General features: G+C 43.3%; 1 protein-coding gene across 1 annotated transcript; it reads left to right on the top strand.

Moving 5' to 3' along the window:
* Positions 1-217: 217 nt before the first annotated feature.
* Positions 218-21786, top strand: LOC147001190 (uncharacterized). Its single transcript, XM_085830252.1, is given in 6 exon segments — positions 218-482; positions 17009-17135; positions 17338-17398; positions 18721-20102; positions 20167-20241; positions 20662-21786. Coding segments are annotated over 6 exon segments (1875 nt in total). The 5' UTR covers positions 218-356; the 3' UTR covers positions 20766-21786.
* The last annotated feature ends 390 nt before the right edge of the window (positions 21787-22176 follow it).

Here is a 22176-nt window from a genome sequence, read left to right as displayed (position 1 = left end):
GTCTGGGCCCCGCCCCGCCGGGCGGGCCTCCGCGCCCTCCCCAGCCGGGCCCTCCCCTTTCCGCTGGAGGCGTCACGGACAGAGGCTTGGTGGCGCGTGGTTCCCGCTAACGGTGCGCGCCAGCTGCTGGGCTCCTTTGCAGAGGACTCGGTAGCTGCAGCTCCTGGAGCACAGCGGGCAGAGCGGCGGGCTGCGCGCGCCCCTGCTGCCACCGGGCGTCCCGCGGTGGCTCCCGCGCCCCGCGGCGACTTCCGCGCCCGCGCTTCCCTTTGTTCAAGTCCCCAAGCGGCGGCGGGGTCGGAGCCCGCGCCCTGGGCGACTGAGGCTGCCGCAGTCCACGCCCCGGCGCCCTGGCGATGCCGGACCAGATCTCTGTGTCGGAATTCGTGGCCGAGACCCTTGAGGACTACAAGGCGCCCACGGCCTCTAGCTTCACCACGCGCACGGCCCAGTGCAGGAACACCGTGGCGGCCATCGAGGAGGTGAGCGGTAGCGTAGCCCGCGCCGGGCGGGAGGCTAGGGTCGCGGGGATCGCGCTGCGTCCTGGGCACCCGGTAGGCTTCCGCGCCTGGTGACCGATACCCAGTGCCCTCCGCCTGCGCCCACACCCGGGAAAAGTTTCTGGTCCCCCAAAGCCGGACGCAGCCGGGCCAGCAGTGCCCGACACAGAAGCCCTTTGTTCCCTGCTCTAGGGAGAGGCTGCTTGACCACCTTGGGCCTTTTTTTGGGAACGATCCTGCCTGTTCCCATTTCCAGCGCAGGGTTTCAGGTCCTTTGCTCCCATCCTCGGAAAGGTCAACTTTGGCTGCATACTGCGTGGCGGCTGCGAGCCGGGGACCCCTGCGAGCTCTGCGGCCCCGGAGTGATAGGTCTCTCTGCGCGGACCTCTCCAACTTGTTCCGGAAGTAGCCCGGCGGGAGCAGCTGTGGCTTCTGAGCCAACATGTAGAGCAGTTCCAGGGACCCCAAGCTGCTTAGGCACGGGTGCCCATCCCATCTTGGGAGGCCTGGCAGTGCCCACTACTTGCCACAGAGCAGCGCTGTAGAGGGATGTGGAGAATGGTTTCTTTGAGGTCCAAAAGTTTTTTGGTGGCCGCTTCTGGGCTACCTGTGTGGTGCCTGTTGACAGTATGATCAGCTCCTGTGCCCTTAACCTGGAAAGGGCCTGCATAGTCATTGTATTGAGTGGCTAAGCCGCGAGCTCTCCAGATCCTGGGGAAGAGGGACTGCGAGAAGGAAGCAATTTGGTTTGAAAATTGAAGCAGGATTAGAAGAGGCTGTGTGAGTCCAGAGACCACGGCTGTCCACAGCTTGGGAAAGCCTCACTTACATCATTTTCTTTACCTCCCCAACAGAATTTAGAGTTTCGTGTTTTCGGTTCTGTAGGCTTTGTTCGTCCAGCTAGACTCACAAAAGGTAGCTGGAGAACGAGACACACATGTGTAGCAGTAGTGAACCGATGACTACATTTCTTTTGCTCAGAATTTTAAGATCAAGGTACATATTTTAAAATACTCTTGCCAGAGGTTGGTGTTCGGAGAGCTTTTAAATTAAGCTATGTCATTACATCCTTTCCTGTTGGTTGAACAAAGCATTCACTATTAGGCTTTGGCTGGGCGGGGAGTTGGGTGGGGGACTAGACTATTATTCTTTCGTGTAAAATATTTGTAGACCTACACAGTCAGGACTAGACTCAATGAAAAATACTAGGTTCAGCATCCTGCTCTTGGAAGTGAGCTAGGGTATCCGTTCTTCTCCTTCATCCTCCCCCCCCCCCTTTCTTTTCTCTCACCTCTCTTCCAAAGGATCTGCTTGTAAATCTTTTGTAGCAAATTCAGTGAGAGCAGATTGCTTTAGTCCACTTTTGTCAGCCTGGCCTTTAGGTGCCACTGATGCCTTTAATGAGGCAGGTGGGGGATGAGGGGGATGTGAGCCCCTCCCCCACGAGGGCCTTGAAAAGCACTAGGAAGATAGTCACAGTGTTTTGAAAATACATCATTAATGCTTATGAAAATGATTACATCCAAAAAAGGTAGGATTCCCTCTGTGGAAAGGACACTTGTGTGTGATGTCCTTAAAAGAAAGCCCATGTTTATAAAGCTAGGACACTTCTCTCATTGTATTGAATCAGTTAGGTATCAGTAATACTGGCAGATGTTGGAAAGCCTGGCAAATAGGAGTTGCAATTAAAGTTGGCATGGCCTCTCTCTGATTAATTTTAGTTTATTTTGGATGAACCCAAAGCTGCTTTTCCATGCAGTGCAGGAGATTACCCAAGAGCTCAGTTACTGAGTAGATTAAAGAGAGACTGGATTTGGTCTTTCTATCAAATAGCAGGCTGGCTTCACTCAGCCTCCAAAGCAGAAAATGGATTTGAGTTGGAAACAGGGAAAACCTGAACTCCTTGCAGGCTCATCTCATTTTAAGTGAGGCCAGCATCCACTCTAAGATAATAGTGTGTATGAACTGATTCGAAGGGTGAAAGGACTCAGTGTGGATTACTTAAAATAATGCTTTCTTTCTCCTCCTACATTATTTAATGTTTACTTCCAAAACAAAAAGTTGTTCTCTGTCTAGTGTAATAACACACCATGTTTACAATACTTAGACTTTAAGCAAATGTCTTTTTATGGTCGGATGAGACATTAGGGTAGGTTTTGTGACATACAAAAAGCTACGCATTTCATAGAAATACAACTAAAAAAATAAGTCCCTGGCCTTCTACTTAAATGAGTTATGGAATTAGTAAACTTATCTGATTAAGTTTGGCAAACCTGATTGCTCCCAATGGAGAATATGTCTAGCTGTTGTCATTTTCTGATTGAAATAGGCTTTCTTTCTTTTTTATTTTAAAGATTTATTTATTTTTATTATATGTAAGTATACTGTAGTTGTCCTCAGACACTCCAAAAGAGGGAGTCAGATCTCATTAAGGATGGTTGTGAGCCACCATGTGGTTGCTGGGATTTGAACTTCAAACCTTCAGAAGAGCAGTTGGGTGCTCTTACCCGCTGAGCCATCTCACCAGCCCCTGAAATAGGCTTTCTTGACTTACACACCTTTAGCTAGAATATCAGTAATTCAGTCAGTGCCTGACCTGTATTACAGGTATCAAACTGTTGTGTTTAATCTCTATCCGTGATGTGCAGATGAGGAATTTGAGGCTAGGAGATCAGTTCAGGTTATAGACACAGCAAGTGGAGTTTAAACTTGACTGGATGCTGCTTTCTCAAACTGCATGGCTTTTTCTAATGCTTAGTGATGGTGCATTCTCAAAACTGCCCATAGCTAGATCAGCCACCTCCAAGTCAGGCTCCATCACTTTCCAGTTGTATGAATTGGGATGAGACCCTCCCCACCCACACACTCTTTTACAGTTTTCAGTCCAGTTCACAGTCTAGATAATCATGTCTATTTCTGAAGGTTCTGGTACAGTACCCAGTAGACTTAGTAAATGGTAGCTGCTTTACCAGATTTCACTGTAGTTACTGTATAGACCCTGGAATGAGAATGGAGCAGGGGAGAAGAAAATGGATGAATGGATGAAGGTGTGCATATAAATGGAAATTGTTGTCCCTCCCCCTAGGTGTGCCTGTGTGTGACTGTGAGAGAGAGAGTGTGTGTGTGTGTGTGTGTGTGTGTTGGCTCCTGTGCTGACCTAGCACAGAGGCTGACCTTGCAATGCTTTGCTGAGTAAGTTCCCCACAGCCTGTCTCTGCTTCCCATGAATCCTGGGGATCCCCATGCAGGTTCACAAGCTTGTGTAGCAAGCACCTGACCCCCTAAGCTCTCGTCCCAGCCTCCATGCATTCTCTCTAAGGAGCTTATTGTCTTGGTAACAAGTGAGAGTGTAACTGGTTTGAAACTTTTTACTTTGTGTTGACTTTCTCTGGGTGACTTACTTTGCACAGTCTGCAAAGTGCAGAGCGCAACTGGTGTCAGCTTTGTGCTTTGGAAATAAGGGAGAAAATAAGTAGTTGTGGCATAAATCTGAAAACTGAGCTGCGCCACCCCCACCCTCTTCCCAGCTTTGATTTTCTTCCCAGCTTTGATTTTTGTTTCTTAGTTTATTTGAGCCTCTGGTTACTACAAAATACTCTGGAAATAGAGAAACATTGTGTGCATTCTTGAGACACTCCTGTTGTTTGTTAGGGCTTCTTCATAGCTCCATTCATTCCTACTCTGCTTATTTGGTGTTGATGTAGTTTTAAAAATAAATTTGATATTGACTCTTAAGTATTAAAATTTAATCTCCTTCCTTCCAGGACTATGACTCTCTTATTCTATTGTCCTTGGTTACCTTGGAAATCGCTTTGCTGTTCTAACTGCAAAAGGAGAATGAACATTTGGACTGTACAGACTCTCAGGGGATGCTGTTCATGGGCCCAGGCTCCGCCCAGTAGTTCCACTGGTACTTGAAGCCTGGGTCTCCTATCATCCCCAAGGTAATAGTGGCACTGTCCAGCATGCCTTAGTGGTAGAGACCAGGTCTACTGTGAAGATTGACTGGCTGGAGGACTTGTATTGAAAACAGTCTTTTTTCTTTTTGTTTTTGTTTTTTGTTTGTTTGTTTGTTTTTGGTTTTGGGGTTTTTTTGGGGGGTGGGTTTCGAGACAGGTTTTCTCTGTATAGCCCTGGGTGTCCTGGAACTCACTTAGTAGACCAGTCTGGCCCCGAACCCAGGAATCCAGCTGCCTCTGCCTCCTGAGTGCTGGGATTAAAGGCATGCACCACCACACCTGGCTATAACTAGCATTTTTATGAGCTTTAATTCTATGTTAAGAAAATGTGCTTTTGCCAGTTAGTTGCCTAATACCAAATGGTCAGCACCGAAACCAGACATATAAATAATATTATACAGATTGTGCAGGCTGTGTTTACATGTTTAGGGAATATACATATATGTATAAAATAACAAAGGAAAAGAGAGGTTATGAATTTTAAAGAGGAAGCAGGGATATGCGGGTTGGTTTTGAGAATAGAAACGATGAGATTATATTACAATTTCAAAAAATAAAGAAAAGTAATTGTAAAGTAAGAAAGCATTAAATGGGCTTATTTAAGATTATTCCTTTTTGAGAGAGGTCATATAGGCACCATGGAGTCATGTGACTCTGGGTTTCAGCAGGTGACAAAACAGGAGTTCTGACCACTCTGGTTGGTTCTTCAATGTCCTTTCACTGTACTGGGGTGCGTTTCCTTAGTGCAAGCTGGTGTCCATTGAGTCTCTGCAGGCCAGCTTCCATTGTTGTCGACTTAGAGGAGCCAAGACTGACAACTCCAGAGATATCAAGTGCTAACCCCTGGGGAGGCATTAGAGGCCCTTTTTTAGAGGCTTTTCTTTTCTTGTTTTACTTTTTAGTCAGGGCTTCAGGGTTGCCTTGAACTCTATGTACCAAATATAACTTTGGATTTCAGATCCTCCTGCCTCTGCCTCCACCTTTGAAGGCTGCAATTACAGCATGTGTTATCATGTTTGTTTTATGTGGTGCCAGGGATCAAACCCTGGGCCTCTTGAATGCCAGGCAAACATTCTACCAACTGAGCTGCCTCCATAGCCTCTAGAGGCATTTACTGAGGAGAGGCCTTCACTGCCACGGAGTGAGTTGTCTAATAATACACCTGGTCCCTTAGGGCTGTGGGTTCCAGAAAACCATCTGGGTTGTGTACATAAAGGCCTCATAGTGAATGGACTGAGGCTGGGTCTTCCAGGTCAGGAGATCTGTGTGTGGTGGCTGCTGCTTCTTAGAGGGGCACAAGCTAAACCATGCCAATTAAGGTAACTGTTAGGGACAGACCTTCCACCTAGGGCTGTCCTAATCATCAGGATCCATTCTTCTCAGATCAAAGAAAAAGTCTCCAAAACTAATGCCCACAGGAACATGGCAGAAGAGGGGGTACAAAGAGCATCAGAGGACACATTTGGTAAAACACTTGCTTTCTGGATATAATGTGACCATTGCACCCTGGGCAGTGCCATTCCATTTATATGCACAAGATCCAGCCTAACAGATATTGAGTAATATTCCATCAGGCAGCACTAAGTGACCTTAGTAATGATGGTGATGAAGAAGGAGAAGGAGGAGGAGGATGAAGAAGAGAAGAAGAAGAAGAAGAGGAGGAGGAGGGGATGGAGAGGAAGGAGAAATGGGGGAACTAGAAGGACAAAGAAGACACAATGGAGACATGAAGGTGCAAGTGTCAGAGAGGATGTAGGTAGAGGTAGGAATGAGAGATAGAAACAATCAAGATATACTGTGTGCACATATGAATTGTCAAAGAATAAATTACTAACAAATAAATAATAAACCTTCCAGTCCAGCTCACCCCTGCTTCCTGACCATTGCCTTGCCTCTAAAAACCCTAACACTAAGAACCCTAATCCTTACCCTAACCCTCTAATAGGCTAACCCTAAGTCTAACCCTGCTTACTGTGAGGGAAATGTGTTCATTATACCTTTTGAAGTGAGAAACCATTTCTTAATCTTGATCTTTTGAGATCATCAGATCCACCTTTAATCTAGGCAATAGATTCTTTTGGCATCCTACATACATAAAAGACAATGAACAGGGTTGTTCTTTCATTTTTTATACTTGCCCTATTTTTGTATTTTAGAAAAGGTGATTTGCTAGTTTGATTTTTAAAATTGGCATTGGAAAGTACTTATTTCTTCAGAATTCTGGTACATAGTGAATATCAGCTGTAATAACCTGCAACATGAGATAACCCGCCCTTGATTTTTCTAAGTTCCCTTGGCCAAGAACCTTTCTATATTAGACATTAGAGAGACATTCTATTACATTTCCTTTCTATATCCACAGAGAAATTCATTCTGATTTGAGATATGTTTATCTAGAGAACCTGTCCTAATACAACTGTGGCTTTTCTCTACTTTGCCACTGATGGCGATGTGCTGGCTAACAAGATGGCTCAACAGTGTTTCCCTTACATTTCTGGCTTTCCTCCCAGGGTTGGTTGGTACCTATCATCTGGGAAAGGGAGCTGCAGTCTCCCTGAGCCCAGAACTGAGCCACAAACAAAACTCTTGTTTCCTAAAATCCCTCTTTAATGTTCATTGCCTGGGTACCTTCCCACTCAGATTGATAACCCCACTGCACCTTGGGTAATGGGCTATGCATGCTCTTCCCCTGGATTTCAGGAAGAAGAAGGCAAGTGATGTGAGGCAAGCTCAGGCAAGGTCTGAAGTCAGGTCCTGGTAATGCAGGATCATTGCTCACAGAGAACAGGAGCAGGCAGCTGACTAGCCTGAGCTGGAATGTGTTGGGAACTAAAAGGGGACCCTGGGCAAGAAAGGAAAGGGTGGGAAGGCCCACTCCCTGCCAGAGTTCCACCTATGCTCTGGACAGAGATGTGGGAGAGCTGCCATACACTCTCTGCTCAGCCCCGGGTGGGCATCTAAGCCTTTGGCCCCCCTCTTTGGGTCTGAACAAGGGGCAGTCCAACCTGGGAGCCCCAGGACTACTTTCCTAAAGCCCTGGGGTTAATGGAGAGAGTGATGAGGGATGAGAGGTTCCCACACCTGTGAGAGTGAGCACAGTGGATCTTGACTGGAGCACATGAAGGCCTTCCATCTGGAGAGTAGAAAAGGCTCATTATGAGAAAGCCTATCCCATCCTCCAAGCGCAGTGGGCCTTGATGAACGGAGACATTCTATGGTTTTAGAGCTTTATTATAGAAAGGCAGGGAGAAAGAGAGAAGGTAGAAGAGAGAGAGAGAGTCCCCCCTAGAAGGCTAGAAGTGGGAAGGCTAGATAGAAAGAGAGTAAGAGGGAGAGAGGAGAGGAGAGGAGAGGAGAGGAGAGGAAAGGAGAGGAGAAGACAAAGAGAAAGGAAAGAGGAGAGAGGAGTGCAAGAAGTGAGAGGTAAGAGATCAAAGGAGTGAGAGCAAGAGAGATAGGAGAGGCTGAACAGCCCTTTTTATGGGCTTTACTGTTGCTAGGTAACTGGGGAGGAGTTTAGCCTGAAGGTCAGAAGCTTGGGATATTGCCTACCTGACTTTTAGCCAGGCTTCTCTTGTGGTGGCTGGGGTGGGGGTGGGGGTTGGTAACTTAGGCAGGAGCCTGAGTTCCAGAAGCATGAGGGAATTGATGCCTTCCTTGTCAAGTAAGTGAATTATCACCCTCCCGGGGTTCAGACCTCAGCTCAACTGGAGACCTGCCTGTCTGTGCACAGCCCAATGCCCCACGTGAATGGTGAGTTCTCCCCCAGGGCTGGGAGGGGTGAGAGTCCTCTTGGAGATCAGGCTCAAATGCTAATGTAGTGCAAACCACACCTGAGACCTGGAAAAGGTGTGGCCCTGGACAAGAAGCACACTTTAACCTTGAGGAAGGGTGAGACCCACTGGCCAATCAAGGTCTCCACAGGCAGGCCTGCCAGTCAGACAAGGAGGCAGGATCTTCCAGGTGCCTTTCCCCAAGTTCACTTTGGCTGTGCAGGCTTGAATGGTTCTCTGTGTCCTGCTCTGAGCTCTGCTGTTGGGTGCTGTGAGAGGACCTCAGGGAAGCTCTGAATTCCAGGCATGGTGAGCACAGGGTTACTGCCCACAGAGGATAGGGGCAGGGTGGTGCTGAGCAGTGGAAGCTGGGGTGGTGAGTCCTCTCTGGGGCTGGATGGGAAGTATAAGCCATATGTGAGCACCTGTGAGGTCTCTCGTGTTGCTCCTCACTTGCTCCATCAGGGGTGACCTCTAATAACTTCCCTATCATTTCCCAAATCCTTTGGACCTTAGTTAGGCTGGCTTGTGAAAACAAGGGTGGTTTCTTTGAGTCTGTAGCACACATGTCCAAACCCCTTTGTCTTTATTTATACATTACGAAAACAGGTAAAATTCTAATAGGTCTGATTTCATACATTATACTTGTTTTTGTTTTGTTTAGGTTTTGTTAATTTTTGTTCTGTTGCAGTTTTTCATATTTTTTGCATCACATGTTTAGTGAGTTTATTATTATTTGGGAAAGGGACTTTAATAATTTCAGAATTTTTTTGTGGTTTTATTGGAAAATGATAGACCTCTGAGCTGATATTCTTCTATTCCAATCATTTGTAATTTTCGCCTTCACATACTTTGCAGAAGTCCCAGTTGTTTATTGCCACGAAACTTTTAGAATCCACATTTTTTAACTGAAATATCAATTTTTTCTCTTCGTTTTGAATCCATGAGATTCTGTCTTCCTTTCCTGTTCTGTGGGTGAACCTTGCCTCTGTAGTTGTCAGGTAATCTCATGTCCTGCTCTTAGGGACTTAGCAACTCCTTATGTCATTTCCTGCCTCCATCCCCTGTGTCTGTTGTCAGGCGTGCTTTATATACATCAGCCACCAGCTATAGCAGCTCTCTATTTTTGTTCCCTGTCTCTGTTCTCTGCACATGCACACTCTCTGTCATCTCTCCCCTCATGGCTCTCTTTCTCCTCCCTGTCTGTGTGTCTGTCTGCAGGTCCTCTTATGTATTTCTATCCCTTCCCCAGGTTCTCACTCCTCTCCCTTCCCCCAAACAACCTCTTTTGCACTTTATCTGTTGCATGCTTTAATTTCTCAGACCTGCTGTGATGGGATAGCTTGGATTTCTTGGTTGCAATTGTTCCTGGCTGTTACTCTCTATGTTGCTATGCTGGTGTGTAGCCATCTCTGTTTGGGTGATTATTGACCTAGGTACTGGCCTCTGGGTTTGTCTTTTTGGGTGGGAGTTTTGTTCCTGGGTTACTGTTTGATACATGGATTTGAAGAGAGTGTTCACTGACAGTTTCCTATTTTACTGACCTATTTTGTAGGTATGGTCAACAGGGGATGCTTTGTGATATTAAAATCTGGGAGAAGCGACAGGCAGGAACAGAAGATCTTAGTAATCCACAAGGAGCCGTAGTCAGAAGAGAGGTCAAGCAGCCCATGGTGTTTAATACAATGTTGGAACAACTGGGAAAATTGAACCTGTGGTAAATCAATCAATCATGAGGTTGATCTATGGAAGCTTACCTTGTGTCCTTTCAGTCATGGAATGTGGTTGAATAGGGAGTATCTGCCCAAGTGGGGGCTGAGACACAGGGATGAGGCAGGAATGGATAGGCAGGTGGGGATTGTCTATGGTATCTATAGGAGGCTTGCACAGGAGGAGAGGATATTTCCACTGCTACTCTTTACCAGTGTTAAGGGCAGCTGATATTAGGGTCTGCAGTAACAGAGAGTGAGGTAGGTCTTTGGACAAAGTCTAGTCTACAGACAGGCATGGTTGTGGTTAACCAGGAGTTTCTGTCTATAATCAGGGGCTCAGCAACAGAGATGAGTTTGTAAATCCCAAACAGTTTGCTTTTTGAGAATGTACATTTGTACATTCCAGCAAAAATCCCATGACAAAATCCCCTTATCAACAGCCAGTTAAGGTACATCAGCAGGGTTAAGCTACATAGAGATAACTAAGACCTCCTATAGAAACCAAAAACAGAAACAGCTTACCCATCATGGTTGTCAGATTTTTTTGCCCCCCTTGCTTGGTTCCTGCACATTATGCCAGACATACAATTTTCAAAATATTACAATGCTGATTTGTATGCAAACTCCCCACTCTTGTTGTAACTACAATAAATACTCAAAACCTCTAGACTTGATCTCTCAGTTTGTACCTAATCGGAGTTTGACTGCTGAGAGTCCTTGTTACTGAGGTCATAAAAAAGGCCTCTGTGTGTTTGCATTGCAATAGGCTCTGTGCTGTTCATTATAGTTTCTGTAAGTTAGGCATAAAACCTTCATGCTTTGACTGGAACCCCAAGACCCTCAGGACTCCCATCGGAACGCTTGAAAGACCGCTGTTAGGATGTGTCATTGTTGTTCTTTGCATCAGTGACCTGTCTGTCAGAAATGTGTCTGTGTACCTTGGTTTTTTGATTTTTCTTGAGTACTTGTGGAGTGAGATGAACATAGTGAATGTGGAACTCCAGTGAAGTGGAAATGCTGGCGAGTCGTAGCTACAAAGGGCTAGGAAGATGTTCCAGACCCTGGAACAGGGGTTGTATGCCCCTGGCCTTAATTTCTGGGAAGTTACAGCAGTCTTGGAACCCTGCTCCATGGCTCACAGCTGCCAATCCTGTCTTCATTTTCTCCTCTGTACAAGTGGTGGAATCTGCTGCTTAGCCTTCACCGCCCCCTCGTGGCCCTCTATTATGTGTGTGCCACTTTAGTATTCTCTTACTGAGAGAGGAAGTGAGACTGATTCCATCCCAATTGATATAGTTACTCACCTTCCACCTTGGGTTAAATCCCTCTTATCAAGAGGACCTGTACCCATTAAATTGCCCCTGACAGAGAGCTCTTTATGACCACATTCAGGGTAAAATCAGACCCTGCAAAACAGGGTGGAAAGGACAAAGAACTCATTTTGCCCCCTTCTAAACAACCCTGTTCTCAGTCTATATGTGACTCTGTAGTTTTGAACTTGGAGCTGTTAGTATATAGGAGGTTGTTTTTCATCCCTTCCAGCAAAGTTAGCATATCTTCCTTAGACCAGCAGTCTTATTTCCAGGTCTGTGGGGCAATCTACTCCTCTATTCACCTTCCAGCTGTTTGGCCACCTCTTTGGTCTCCCTGGCCTGGGAATCCAGGGTTAAGGACACCTTACCACAGGGCAGTGCAGCTTCCCTTCTCCCCATTCCACCATATCCTTCCATGCTCTGAGCCAGGAGCCCTTCCCATTTTATCCTGGCTCAGACACTACTCCCACTCCCTGATGTGGTGGCAGGGGTCCTGTAATGATATGGTTAGATCATTGGTTTTGGAATTTTACAACTCTCTCGTTTATTATTGTCTCTGTGTCATAGTTGTTTTAACTCAACATTTCAGGCTACAGTCATCTGAAGGAGCCTCAGTTGCAGGTGTGCCCTCATCAGAATGGCTGGTTTCTATGTCTCTGAGAGATAGTGTTGATAATTGATATAGGAAGACTCTTCCATGAAGGGTGGCAATATTGGGAAGCAAGTGGACATGGGTTGGATGAGAGAGCTAGGTGAGCATTGTAGCCGCCTGTGGCCATGTGAACTGGGTTCCCCTGAAAGGCAGCCCGGGGCTGAAAGAGATCAGAGGGCAACAAAAGAATGAGGCCAAGACAAACCTTTCTGTTCAAAGCCTCTGAAGTTTACTGAGAGTCCCTGCTTATAAAGAGGGTAGGCCCATCATCTGCCAGCCCATTCTTTGTGCCTGGAGCCAGCCCATAGGCGATCTATAGGGCTTGTCTCCAGATAGTCTCCAGGACCTTTCAGCAGGAAGCAGAGTATTGGAGAAGAGCAAATAGGGCCATCAAGGTCAGAAGTCTCTACCCTAGGTGTACTGTCTGGTTTTATGTGTCAACTTGACCAGCTGGAGTTATCACAGAGAAAGGAGCTTCAGTTGAGGAAATGCCTCCATGAGATCCAACTGTAAGGCATTTTCTCCATTAGTGATCAAGGGGGAAAGGCCCCTTTGTGGGTGGGACCATCTCTGGGCTGGTAGTCTTGGTTCTATAAGAGAGCAAGCTGAGCAAGCCAGGGGAGGCAAGCCAGTAATGAACATCCCTCCATGGTCTCTGTATCAGCTCCTGCTTTCTGACCTGCTTGAGTTCCAGTCCTGACTTCCTTGGTGATGAACAGCAGTATTGAAGTGTAAGTCGAATAAACCCTTTCCTCCCCAACTTGCTTCTTGGTCATGATGTTTGTTTAGGAATAGAAACCCTGACTAAGACACTAGGTAATCTCCTTCTTAATGGCAGCAAGGTCAAAGTCTGGCTCAGCCTGCTTCAAGGCTGAGGGAGGCTACAGAGCATGAGAGAGTGACCAAGCAAGAAAGCAAGGCAGGAAGTAGTGTTTGTCAAATATTTTTGCCTTCATTTTCTAGCTTCAGTTTCTAGTCTGAGCTTGCAGTAGGATGTGCTGTGATCTGACAGAACCATGTAAAACAAACATTTATTACCTGAGATGCTTCTGCTCAGAGGAAACCATCACAGCAGCAGAGTTGCAAGGCAGAACAATAACAACAAAAGCAACAACAACAGCAACAACAACAATTGTTTCAAAAGCTGATTTTGCTGCTGGACAGAATCTCTGTTCTCTATTGAAGGAATATGGAAAATATCAGAAATTGAGATGGCAAAATTCATAGAAAGCTGTATATGGAGCTTAATCGGTTGTTCCCATAGGATCTGGAAGATTGGAGCATTTACAGTAATGCAGCCACAGGAAGTTGAGGTCATACTATTTCAGTGGAAAATAGACTGAAAACTTTAGGAAGAGGTCATTTCTGTGATATTTTGGCCAAAAAAAAAAAAAAAAAAAGAAAAGAAAACTAGAAAACTTTTGTACTTGGCTTATGCCCTGAAATATTGAGTAGGTCAAACAAACAAAAATATTGCCTGATTTGTATATTTTTATGCAACTGATAATTATTTGTTCAATCTTCCTATTTCTTTTTTTTTTTTTTTTTTTTTTTTCCTCTGAGACAGAGTTTCTCTGTGTCTCCCTGGCTGTTCAGGAACTTACTTTGTAGACCAGGCTGTCCTTGAACTCAGAAATCCCCCTGCCTCTGCCTCCTGAGTGCTGGGATTAAAGTCCTGCTCCACCAAGACCTGACTTCCCCTATTTCTTTATTCAATTTACATTCTAATTGTTACACCCATCCCATTCCACCTTCCACAGTCCCTCATTACTGACTCCCTTTTATCTCCCCAGGGATGGTGGGAACCACTTTAGTATCCCTGAACTATGGCATGTCAAGTCTCTGCAGGGTTAGACACATCCTTTCCCACTGATGTCAGACAAAGCACCCCAGTTAGGGAAACAGTTTGCACAGTCAGGAACAGCTTAAGGGACATGCCCTGCTCTGGATGTTGGGGACCCCATGAAGACTGACCAGCACATCCACTACATATATGGTGGGGGCCTCCATCCCAGTCTGTGTGTGCTCGTTGGTTGGTGGCTCCATCTCTGAGAGTCTCCTAGGTTCTGGGTTATTTGACTCTGAGGGTCTTCTCATGGACTTCCTATTCCTACAGAGGCCGTCAATTCTTTTCCCAACTCTTTTAAAATACTCCCTGAGCCCTGTCCAATGTTAGGTTGTGGGTCTCTGCATATGTTTCAGTCAGATGCTGGATGGAAACGCTCAGAGGACAATGATGCTAAGCTACTATCTGCAAGTATAACAAATTATCCTCAGTAATGCCAGCCTTGGTGCTTGCCCATGGGATGGGTTACCAGTTGGGCAGGGTATAGTTTGGCCATTCCCTCAGTCTCTGTTTCAACTTTGTGCCTGCCTTACTTGCAGACAGAACAAATTTTGGGAGTAAAGGTATTTGGTTTTCTTGGTGTAGTGAACACTTCACTGGTGGTTCTGCCTGACTGCAAGATGTCACCTCTTCATGGCCCATAATTCAATGCTTTATATCTAAGCTAAGATCACCTCCCTAGCCGCATTTGTGCCCTCCCATTCATAGTCTCAGGCACATTATACAGATGCCCCCACCCTAACCCCCCCCCCTCTCCCAGCATCTGCTGATTTCATTTCATTTTCCTGGCTCTCTGGCCCTTGTCTCTTACCACACTTGTTCCTAACACTCCCCTTCTTATTTCTTAACTACTGTCTCATCCAGTTTCTCCCTTCCATCTACCTCTTCTGTCTCTTTCATACCCCATTCAGTGAGATTCAACCATGCTCTTTTGTGCCATGTCTTGTTTACTGTCTTTCCGTCTATGAAGTGCATTGTGGGTATCCTGTACTTATGGTTATTATTCACTTGGAAGTGAGTATGTACATTCATGTCCTTTTGGGCCTGAGTTACCTCATTCCAGATATTAGTTTCTAATTGTACCCATTTCTCTGCAAAATTCATGATGTCCTTGTTTTTCATACCTGAGAAGCACTCCATTTTGTAAATGAAACATGGTTTTTGTGTCCACATTTTAGTTGAGGAACATCTGCATTCTTTCCTGTTTCTAACTGTTATAAATAAAGTGGCTGTGAACTTATTGGAGCAAATGCCCTTGTGGGTATATGCCTATGAAGGTACCCTGAGTGTAGTACTTCCTTTGGCTTGCTATGTTTTAAATTAATGGAAGGAGTATTCAACGTGTTTCCTCATCCCAGGATGGAACCTTAAACAAAACCTGCTGCAAATGTGGTCCAAGTGAGGCAGGGTCCGTTAATTTAGAAGCAAAACTTCACAGGATCATCCATATCGTGCTGCTTCTGGAAACTGAAAGATGAAAATACCATGGTCATAGATTCTTTCTCTATGGTTTCAGTTTAGCACCACTCCAGCCATCTTTTGACAGAGTCACGATCCCAGGGAAGACTCTGTGAGAGTTCCTTGCATTTAAGTGGTGAGGTTGATGCTTGAGTTGCATTTTGTGACCACAGGTTGTGGAGAAAACTAACGCATTGAGAAATCTGCCATGGAGAGAAGCTTACAGGGAGATGAAGTACCCAAACTGAGAGATGTATGAGAAGTTACAGGAAGAGCACCATCTATGCCTTTAGGAATTGAAGTCCAATGTGTTTGAGACAAAGCTATAGGATTTGGTGTTTGCCCTTCTGTTTCTCTTGCCTTTGTCCAATCTTCTCTCCCTGTGTGCACATTCCTATTGATTGGAATGGGAAGGGGTATTCAGTGCCATTTTAAGTTGGAAAGATATAGCTTGCTGTTTGATTTTGCAACTTTGCTTTCTGATGTGGCTGTCAAGATATTGTTTTGAGTGTCAGCAGAGACTTTAGACGTTTGAACAGTGCAGGAGTCTTTCTAGATTCATCTTGGGGAGATGAAAGTGTATATACACTCAAAATTTTCCTTTTTCTTTCTTTCCTTTTTTTTTTTTTAATCCTATAATTTAGATATTCATTATCACCCTGATCACTGTCCTTACTCTAGGTCCCTGCCCTCACAGACTCCCTCCTCCCAATCTCCTCTGTTTCTCCTTTGAGTGGGGTTGGGGCCCCCTATGTACGCCGTGGGCACATAGATTATAGTCTATTTCTTAGGATGGCATATGCTCATGACATCAATACTGCCTGAGGTTTCAGAGTCATTATATTCTGGGTGTTGATGTTTTCCCAAACTCTTGTGTTTGTTTTGAAATTTTTAAATAAATAGGAGTGTTTTGCCTGTGTGCGTGAATATGAATATCATGTGTGCCACCTCGTTAGTGTTGTTGGAAGGTGGACTCCGAACTCCTGTTCATAAAGCCATGGGTCACGGGAATGCTAGTATTTGACCACCATTTCTGGAAGACAAGCAATAGCTTTCCACGGCTGAGTTATGGCAATCTCCTGCCTTATGCTGCTTTTTATGTTCAACACTTATATTAATAATATTTTCATCTGACCATTGGTCCACTAAATGTGCTTTGATTGCCAGTAAAGTTTTACTAATGTTGCAGTTTAAAGCGGTACACTTCCTGTTTCTGCTAGATGAGTACATAAGTGCAGGGAATGTATACTTCTTTGTAGGAACTGTCGTAAACAACTGAGTTCTTTCTATCATTTTTGTCTCCGTGGTTGATTTTTGCAGTGGAGTAAGGGTCTTAATATGGAACCTTTGCTGTCCTGGAATGTGTTACATAGAACAGACAGGGATCCAGTTCAATGACGTATACCTGCCCGTGATTCTGGGATTAAAGACATGAACAAATACACCCTGCTTGTCCGTGATTTTTCTCGTTAGTAATTCTTCTTACAATTTCGGGGATATGTGCTCAGTACTGTTGATCTATTTCACCCTACATCTCCCTCACAATTGAAATTCCTCTCGAAAGTCTTTCCCCTATTTATTTAAAATGATCATAAGCAACACAGGTGAACCTTCAACTCAATTTCCTTTAAAATGTTATAGTACTTAGGTTATAACTTCTGTGTCAGGAAGTCAGTGGAGGAAGCACCAGAATTACATGAATATGTAATATGAATATGGTCAAGGAAGCGTACATTTGCTTTACAATGATGTCAGTACCATGCTTTGTGATGTACACATGTATGGGATATTTTAGGATGCAGTGACTTATGATGATGTGCACGTGAACTTCACTGGGGAAGAGTGGAATTTGCTGGATCCTTCCCAGAAGAGTCTCTACAAAGATGTGATGCTGGAGACCTACTGGAACCTCACTGTTATAGGTATGACTGTGAATTTTCTTTTGCTTTTCAAAATAGTGGGAAGACATGTCTCTTGGTGAGTGTTGGTGCTCTGCTATTACAATTGAGAACAAGGAAGACTGAGCTGAATAAATAGTGTCCAGTGATGTGAAAATTCACAGTACCTTGAATTTTGCCTTATTTCCAATACTGTATCATTCATTATTCTGGTATTGTCTTTTAGGCTACACTTGGGAAAACCATCATATTGAAAGACATTGTCAAAGTACAAGAAGAAATCTAAGGTAATTTTCACGTGAAAGCTTATGCAATTATGCCTCTAAGGAAATTTTACTATGATATGGAAGCTCTAAATCAAAGCAGGAGTGTAAAATGTCAATACCTGAGGTGTAACTATAATTACAATATTTTTTCAATATTTATTTATTTATTATATATAAGTACACTGTAGCTGTCCGCAGATACTCCAGAAGAGGGCATCAAATTTTGTTACAAATGGTTATGAGCCACCATGTGGTTGCTGGGATTTGAACTCAGGACCCTCGGAAGGGCAGTCTGTGCTCTTTACCACTGAGCCATCTCTCCAGCCCTAATAATACTATTCTTAAAAAAAATGTACTTCCTAGATGTAGTTATGTGATTTATTTATCAAAGCATTCCTTTTTAAAAAAAAAAGGCGAGGAAACATTGCCTTAAGGGATACCTTTATTCAATTTCTACCTCTACTAGAGCTATACTGATCTGAACAATGTGTATAGACTTACAAGACTTAGATATTGCACATCGAATAGTGATAAATATATAAGCAAAACCTTCCGATAAGCAAAATATCCATGGGAAAGTTGGTGATGCTCATATTCTTATAGTGAAATTGATCATTTGTTTAGGGTACAGTTTATGAGAATCAAGAGTGTTGTCATAGGAGAAACCTTAATTCATATATTACACGTCTATGATTAACAAAAAGTCAAACAGTGTGAATGCATCTATTACTCTTCTATTAATATATATATCATGTGTCCCAATGGATAAAAGCTATTTGAGCATAGGGATATTGAAAGAAGTAATGTACCGCTTTCTATCCCAGAACTTTGAGAAAATTGTCATATTCTATCTTTGGTAGACATTCTGAATATGATAAAACTTTGCTATGAATTGGTTTTCTAATTTTACTGGGAACTTCCCAAAGCTCACACTGTAGAAAATCTTTATGGGTTGTAGGAATTTGTAAATTCTTTTGTTTGTCCTGGTTCACATTCAAATGTGGTACAATTCACGCTACAGGAAAAATTATGAAAGCAATTCCTGTTACAAAGCTATGAGTTGTTCTATTTTCCTCATATAGATGAAATACACCATATAAATATCCCGTATAAAAAGGATGTTATAAATGTTAGCCATGTAATAACCATCACAGATATCTCGAAAGATGCAAAACAATCCATAATGAGGGAGAACACCATGAACATATATAAAGTGACAAAACCAGATGATCCGGTCCATCTTTATCATTAGACCAATTTGTAAAGTTTATTCATCTTGATGGAATGATTGAATAGGGAAATTAATGTAGTAAACATATCACATGTACCAATTTTCATTGCAGGTATGTAAGTAATCATAGTGGAGAGAAACTCTATGAATGTAATGAACGTTCTAAAGCCTTTTCATGTCCCAGTCATCTCCAAAGTAATATAAGAAGACAAATTGGAGAGAAAACACATGAACATAACCAATGTGGTAAAGCCTTTCCAACACCCAGTCATCTTCAATATCATAAAAGAACCCATACTGGAGAGAACCCTTATGAATGTCATCAATGTGGTCAAGCCTTTAAAAAATGCAATCATCTCCAATGTCATAAAAGAACCCATACTAGAAAGAAACCCTATGAATGTAATCGATGTGGGAAAGCATTTGCACGTCACAGTCATCTACAATGTCATAAAAGAACACATACTGGAGAGAAACCCTATGAATGTAATCAATGTGGTAAAGTCTTTACAAGTCACAGTGATCTCCAACGTCATAACAGAACACATACTGGAGAGAAACCCTATGAATGTAATCAATGTGGTAAAGCCTTTGCACAACTCAGTAGTCTCCAATGTCATAAAAGAACACATACTGGAGAGAAACCCTATGAATGTAATCAATGTGGTAAAGCCTTTGCACGACTCAGTAGTCTCCAATGTCATAAAAGAACACATGCTGGAGAGAAACCCTATGAATGTAATCAATGTGGTAAAGTCTTTACAAGTCACAGTTATCTCCAACGTCATAAAAGAATACATACTGGAGAGAAACCCTATGAATGTAATCAATGTGGTAAAGCCTTTGCACAACTCAGTAATTTCCAACGTCATAAAAGAACACATACTGGAGAGAAACCCTATGAATGTATTCAATGTGGTAAAGCCTTTGCACTACGCAGTAGTTTCCAATGTCATAAAAGAACACACACTGGAGAGAAACCCTATGAATGTATTCAATGTGGTAAAGCCTTTGCACGTCACAGTTATCTCCAACGTCATAAAAGAACACATACTGGAGAGAAACCCTATGAATGTAATCAATGTGGTAAAGCCTTTGCACAACTCAGTAGTCTCCAATGTCATAAAAGAACACATACTGGAGAGAAACCCTATGAATGTAATCAATGTGGTAAAGCCTTTTCACAATACAGTCCTCTCCAATGTCATAAAAGAACACATACTGGAGAGAAACCCTATGAATGTAATCAGTGTGGTAAAGCCTTTACAAGTCACAGTGGTCTCCACCATCATGAAAGAACACATACTGGAGAGAAACCCTATGAATGTAATCAATGTGGTAAAGCCTTTTCACAACACAGTCATCTCCACCGTCATAAAAGAACACATACTGGAGAGAAACCCTATGAATGTAATCAATGTGGTAAAGCCTTTGCACGACCCAGTTATCTCCAATGTCATAAGAGAACACATACTGGAGAGAAACCCTAAGACCGTAATTGGTAAAGCCTTTGCACCTCACAGTCATCTCCAACGTCAGAAAACTAAACGTACTGGAGAGAAGCTCTATGAATGTTATCAATGTGGTAAAGCCTTTACAGGTCACAGTCATCTCCAATATCATAAAAGAACACATACTTTCCTGATAAAGCTGTTTCCTGTGATGCTATTCCAATACCTGGCACACAGAAGTGGATGCTCACAGTCATCTATTGGATGGAACACAGGGCCGTCATTGGAGGAGCTAGAGATAGTCCCCAAGGAGCTGAAGGGGTATACATCCCTGTAGGCAGAACAACAATAGAAACTAACCAATACCCCCAGAGCTCATGTCTCTAGCTGCATAAGTAGTAGAAGATGGCCTAGTCTGCCATCATTGGGAATAGAGGCCCCATGGTCTTGCAAACTTTTTAAGCCCCAGTACAGGGGAATGCCAGGGCCCAGAAGTGGGAGTAGGTGGGTAGGGCAGTGTATAGGGGGACTTTCAGGATAGCTTTTTAAATGTAAATGAAGAAAATATCTAATAAAAGATTGAAATGTAAAAAAAAAAAAACATAATGGAGAGAAACTCTACGAATGTAATCACTGTGGTAAAGCCTTTGCAGGTCACAGTTGTCTCCATTATCATGAAAGAACCCATAATGGAGAGAAACCTTAGAAATGTAATCAATGTGATAAAGCTTATTCTCAAAGTTATTGTCTCTATAATCAATGTGGTAAAGACTTTTTACAACTCTATAGTCTCCATTATTTTTAAAGAACACATAGAAGACAGAAACCTTAGGAAGGTAATTGGTGTTGTAAAGCATTTGATTTCACGGTCATCTACAATGACATAAAAGGTCACATACAAGTGAGAACCCATGTCAATGTTATGAATGTAGTAAAGCCTTTGCATGTCATAGTTGTTTAGGCATACACAAGACAAACTGCATGGCAGAGAAACCCCAATTTAAATGTTTGCTTTTCTGAGAGTTGGTTTGGTCATGAGATCTGTTCCTAGCCACTGAAAGGCTGAGGGAGAAACCCTCTGAGTATATTTAATATGGGAAAGCCTTTGCACAATTTTCTAGTCATCTTCATCATGGAAGAATTTGAACTAGGTAGAAACATTGTGAATCTATTTAGTATGGTGAAGCTTTTTCATTGAGCTTTTTATGTATATTCTTCTTTTTATGAGACTATTCATACTGGAGACGGATGCTATGAATGTCAGCAGTGTGGTAAAGCCTTTACATTGTTGGGTCCAGTCAGGTTCAACACAACTCACACACCAGGACAATGGAAAGGATAAGAATTTATTGGGCTGGGTGGTGATGGTGGTTCACTCCTTTAATCCTAGCACTTGGGAGGCAGATGCAGGCTGATTTTTTAATTTGAGGCCCAACAAGTCTAGAGTGCTTTCCAGGACAGCCAGGGCTACACAGAGAAACCCTGTCTGGGAAAACAAAAAAAGCAAAAAAAAATTTATTGGAATTAAGTCACTACTGATCAGTGAGAGACACAAAAGTATACTCAGAAGTTTATCTTCAAAACCTCACTGCCCACACCCAACCTGAGACAGAAAGTTGTATAGCTTTCAAACACAAACACCTCAAAGTCCTGGGCCAACTTACAGCTACATTTTCTCCCAAATCAAAACATTTCTATTGAATGAGTCAATAAATGGTGATTGCTAACTCCTTGTATTTTGTTGCTGTTGTTGTTGCAGCTGTGGGTGGTGTTGGTGTTGGACTGTGTGTGTACTTTCCCTTCTTTTGTAGACAGTAAGAGATTATTTACTACCCGTGTTTTCCTTTGTATCCTTAACTTCCTCGGGTTAGATTCTATCTCTATCTCTTTGTGTTGGTCAGTATATTTAGTGAGAGGTTGTTTAAATTTGAGTTTATCGTGGACTATCTTAATTTTTTCCATTTACAGTATAGTCATTTTTTTACATATTAAAATCCAGGCACCTGTTGTTTCTGCGGCACATGTGTGCAAACCCTTCTGGTGTCTACAGACTCCAAGAAGACATCTGCGATCTTAATAGATCTTCCTTTATGCTTTTTCTGGCTTTTTGCCTTTGC

The sequence above is a fragment of the Mus caroli genome, unplaced genomic scaffold, assembly GCF_978045245.1.
Source record: "Mus caroli unplaced genomic scaffold, Mus_caroli_1 scaffold_14, whole genome shotgun sequence".
Lineage (NCBI taxonomy): Eukaryota > Metazoa > Chordata > Mammalia > Rodentia > Muridae > Mus > Mus caroli.
The sequence above is the reverse complement of the archived record's forward strand: the minus strand, read 5'-3'. Positions and strand labels throughout refer to the sequence as shown.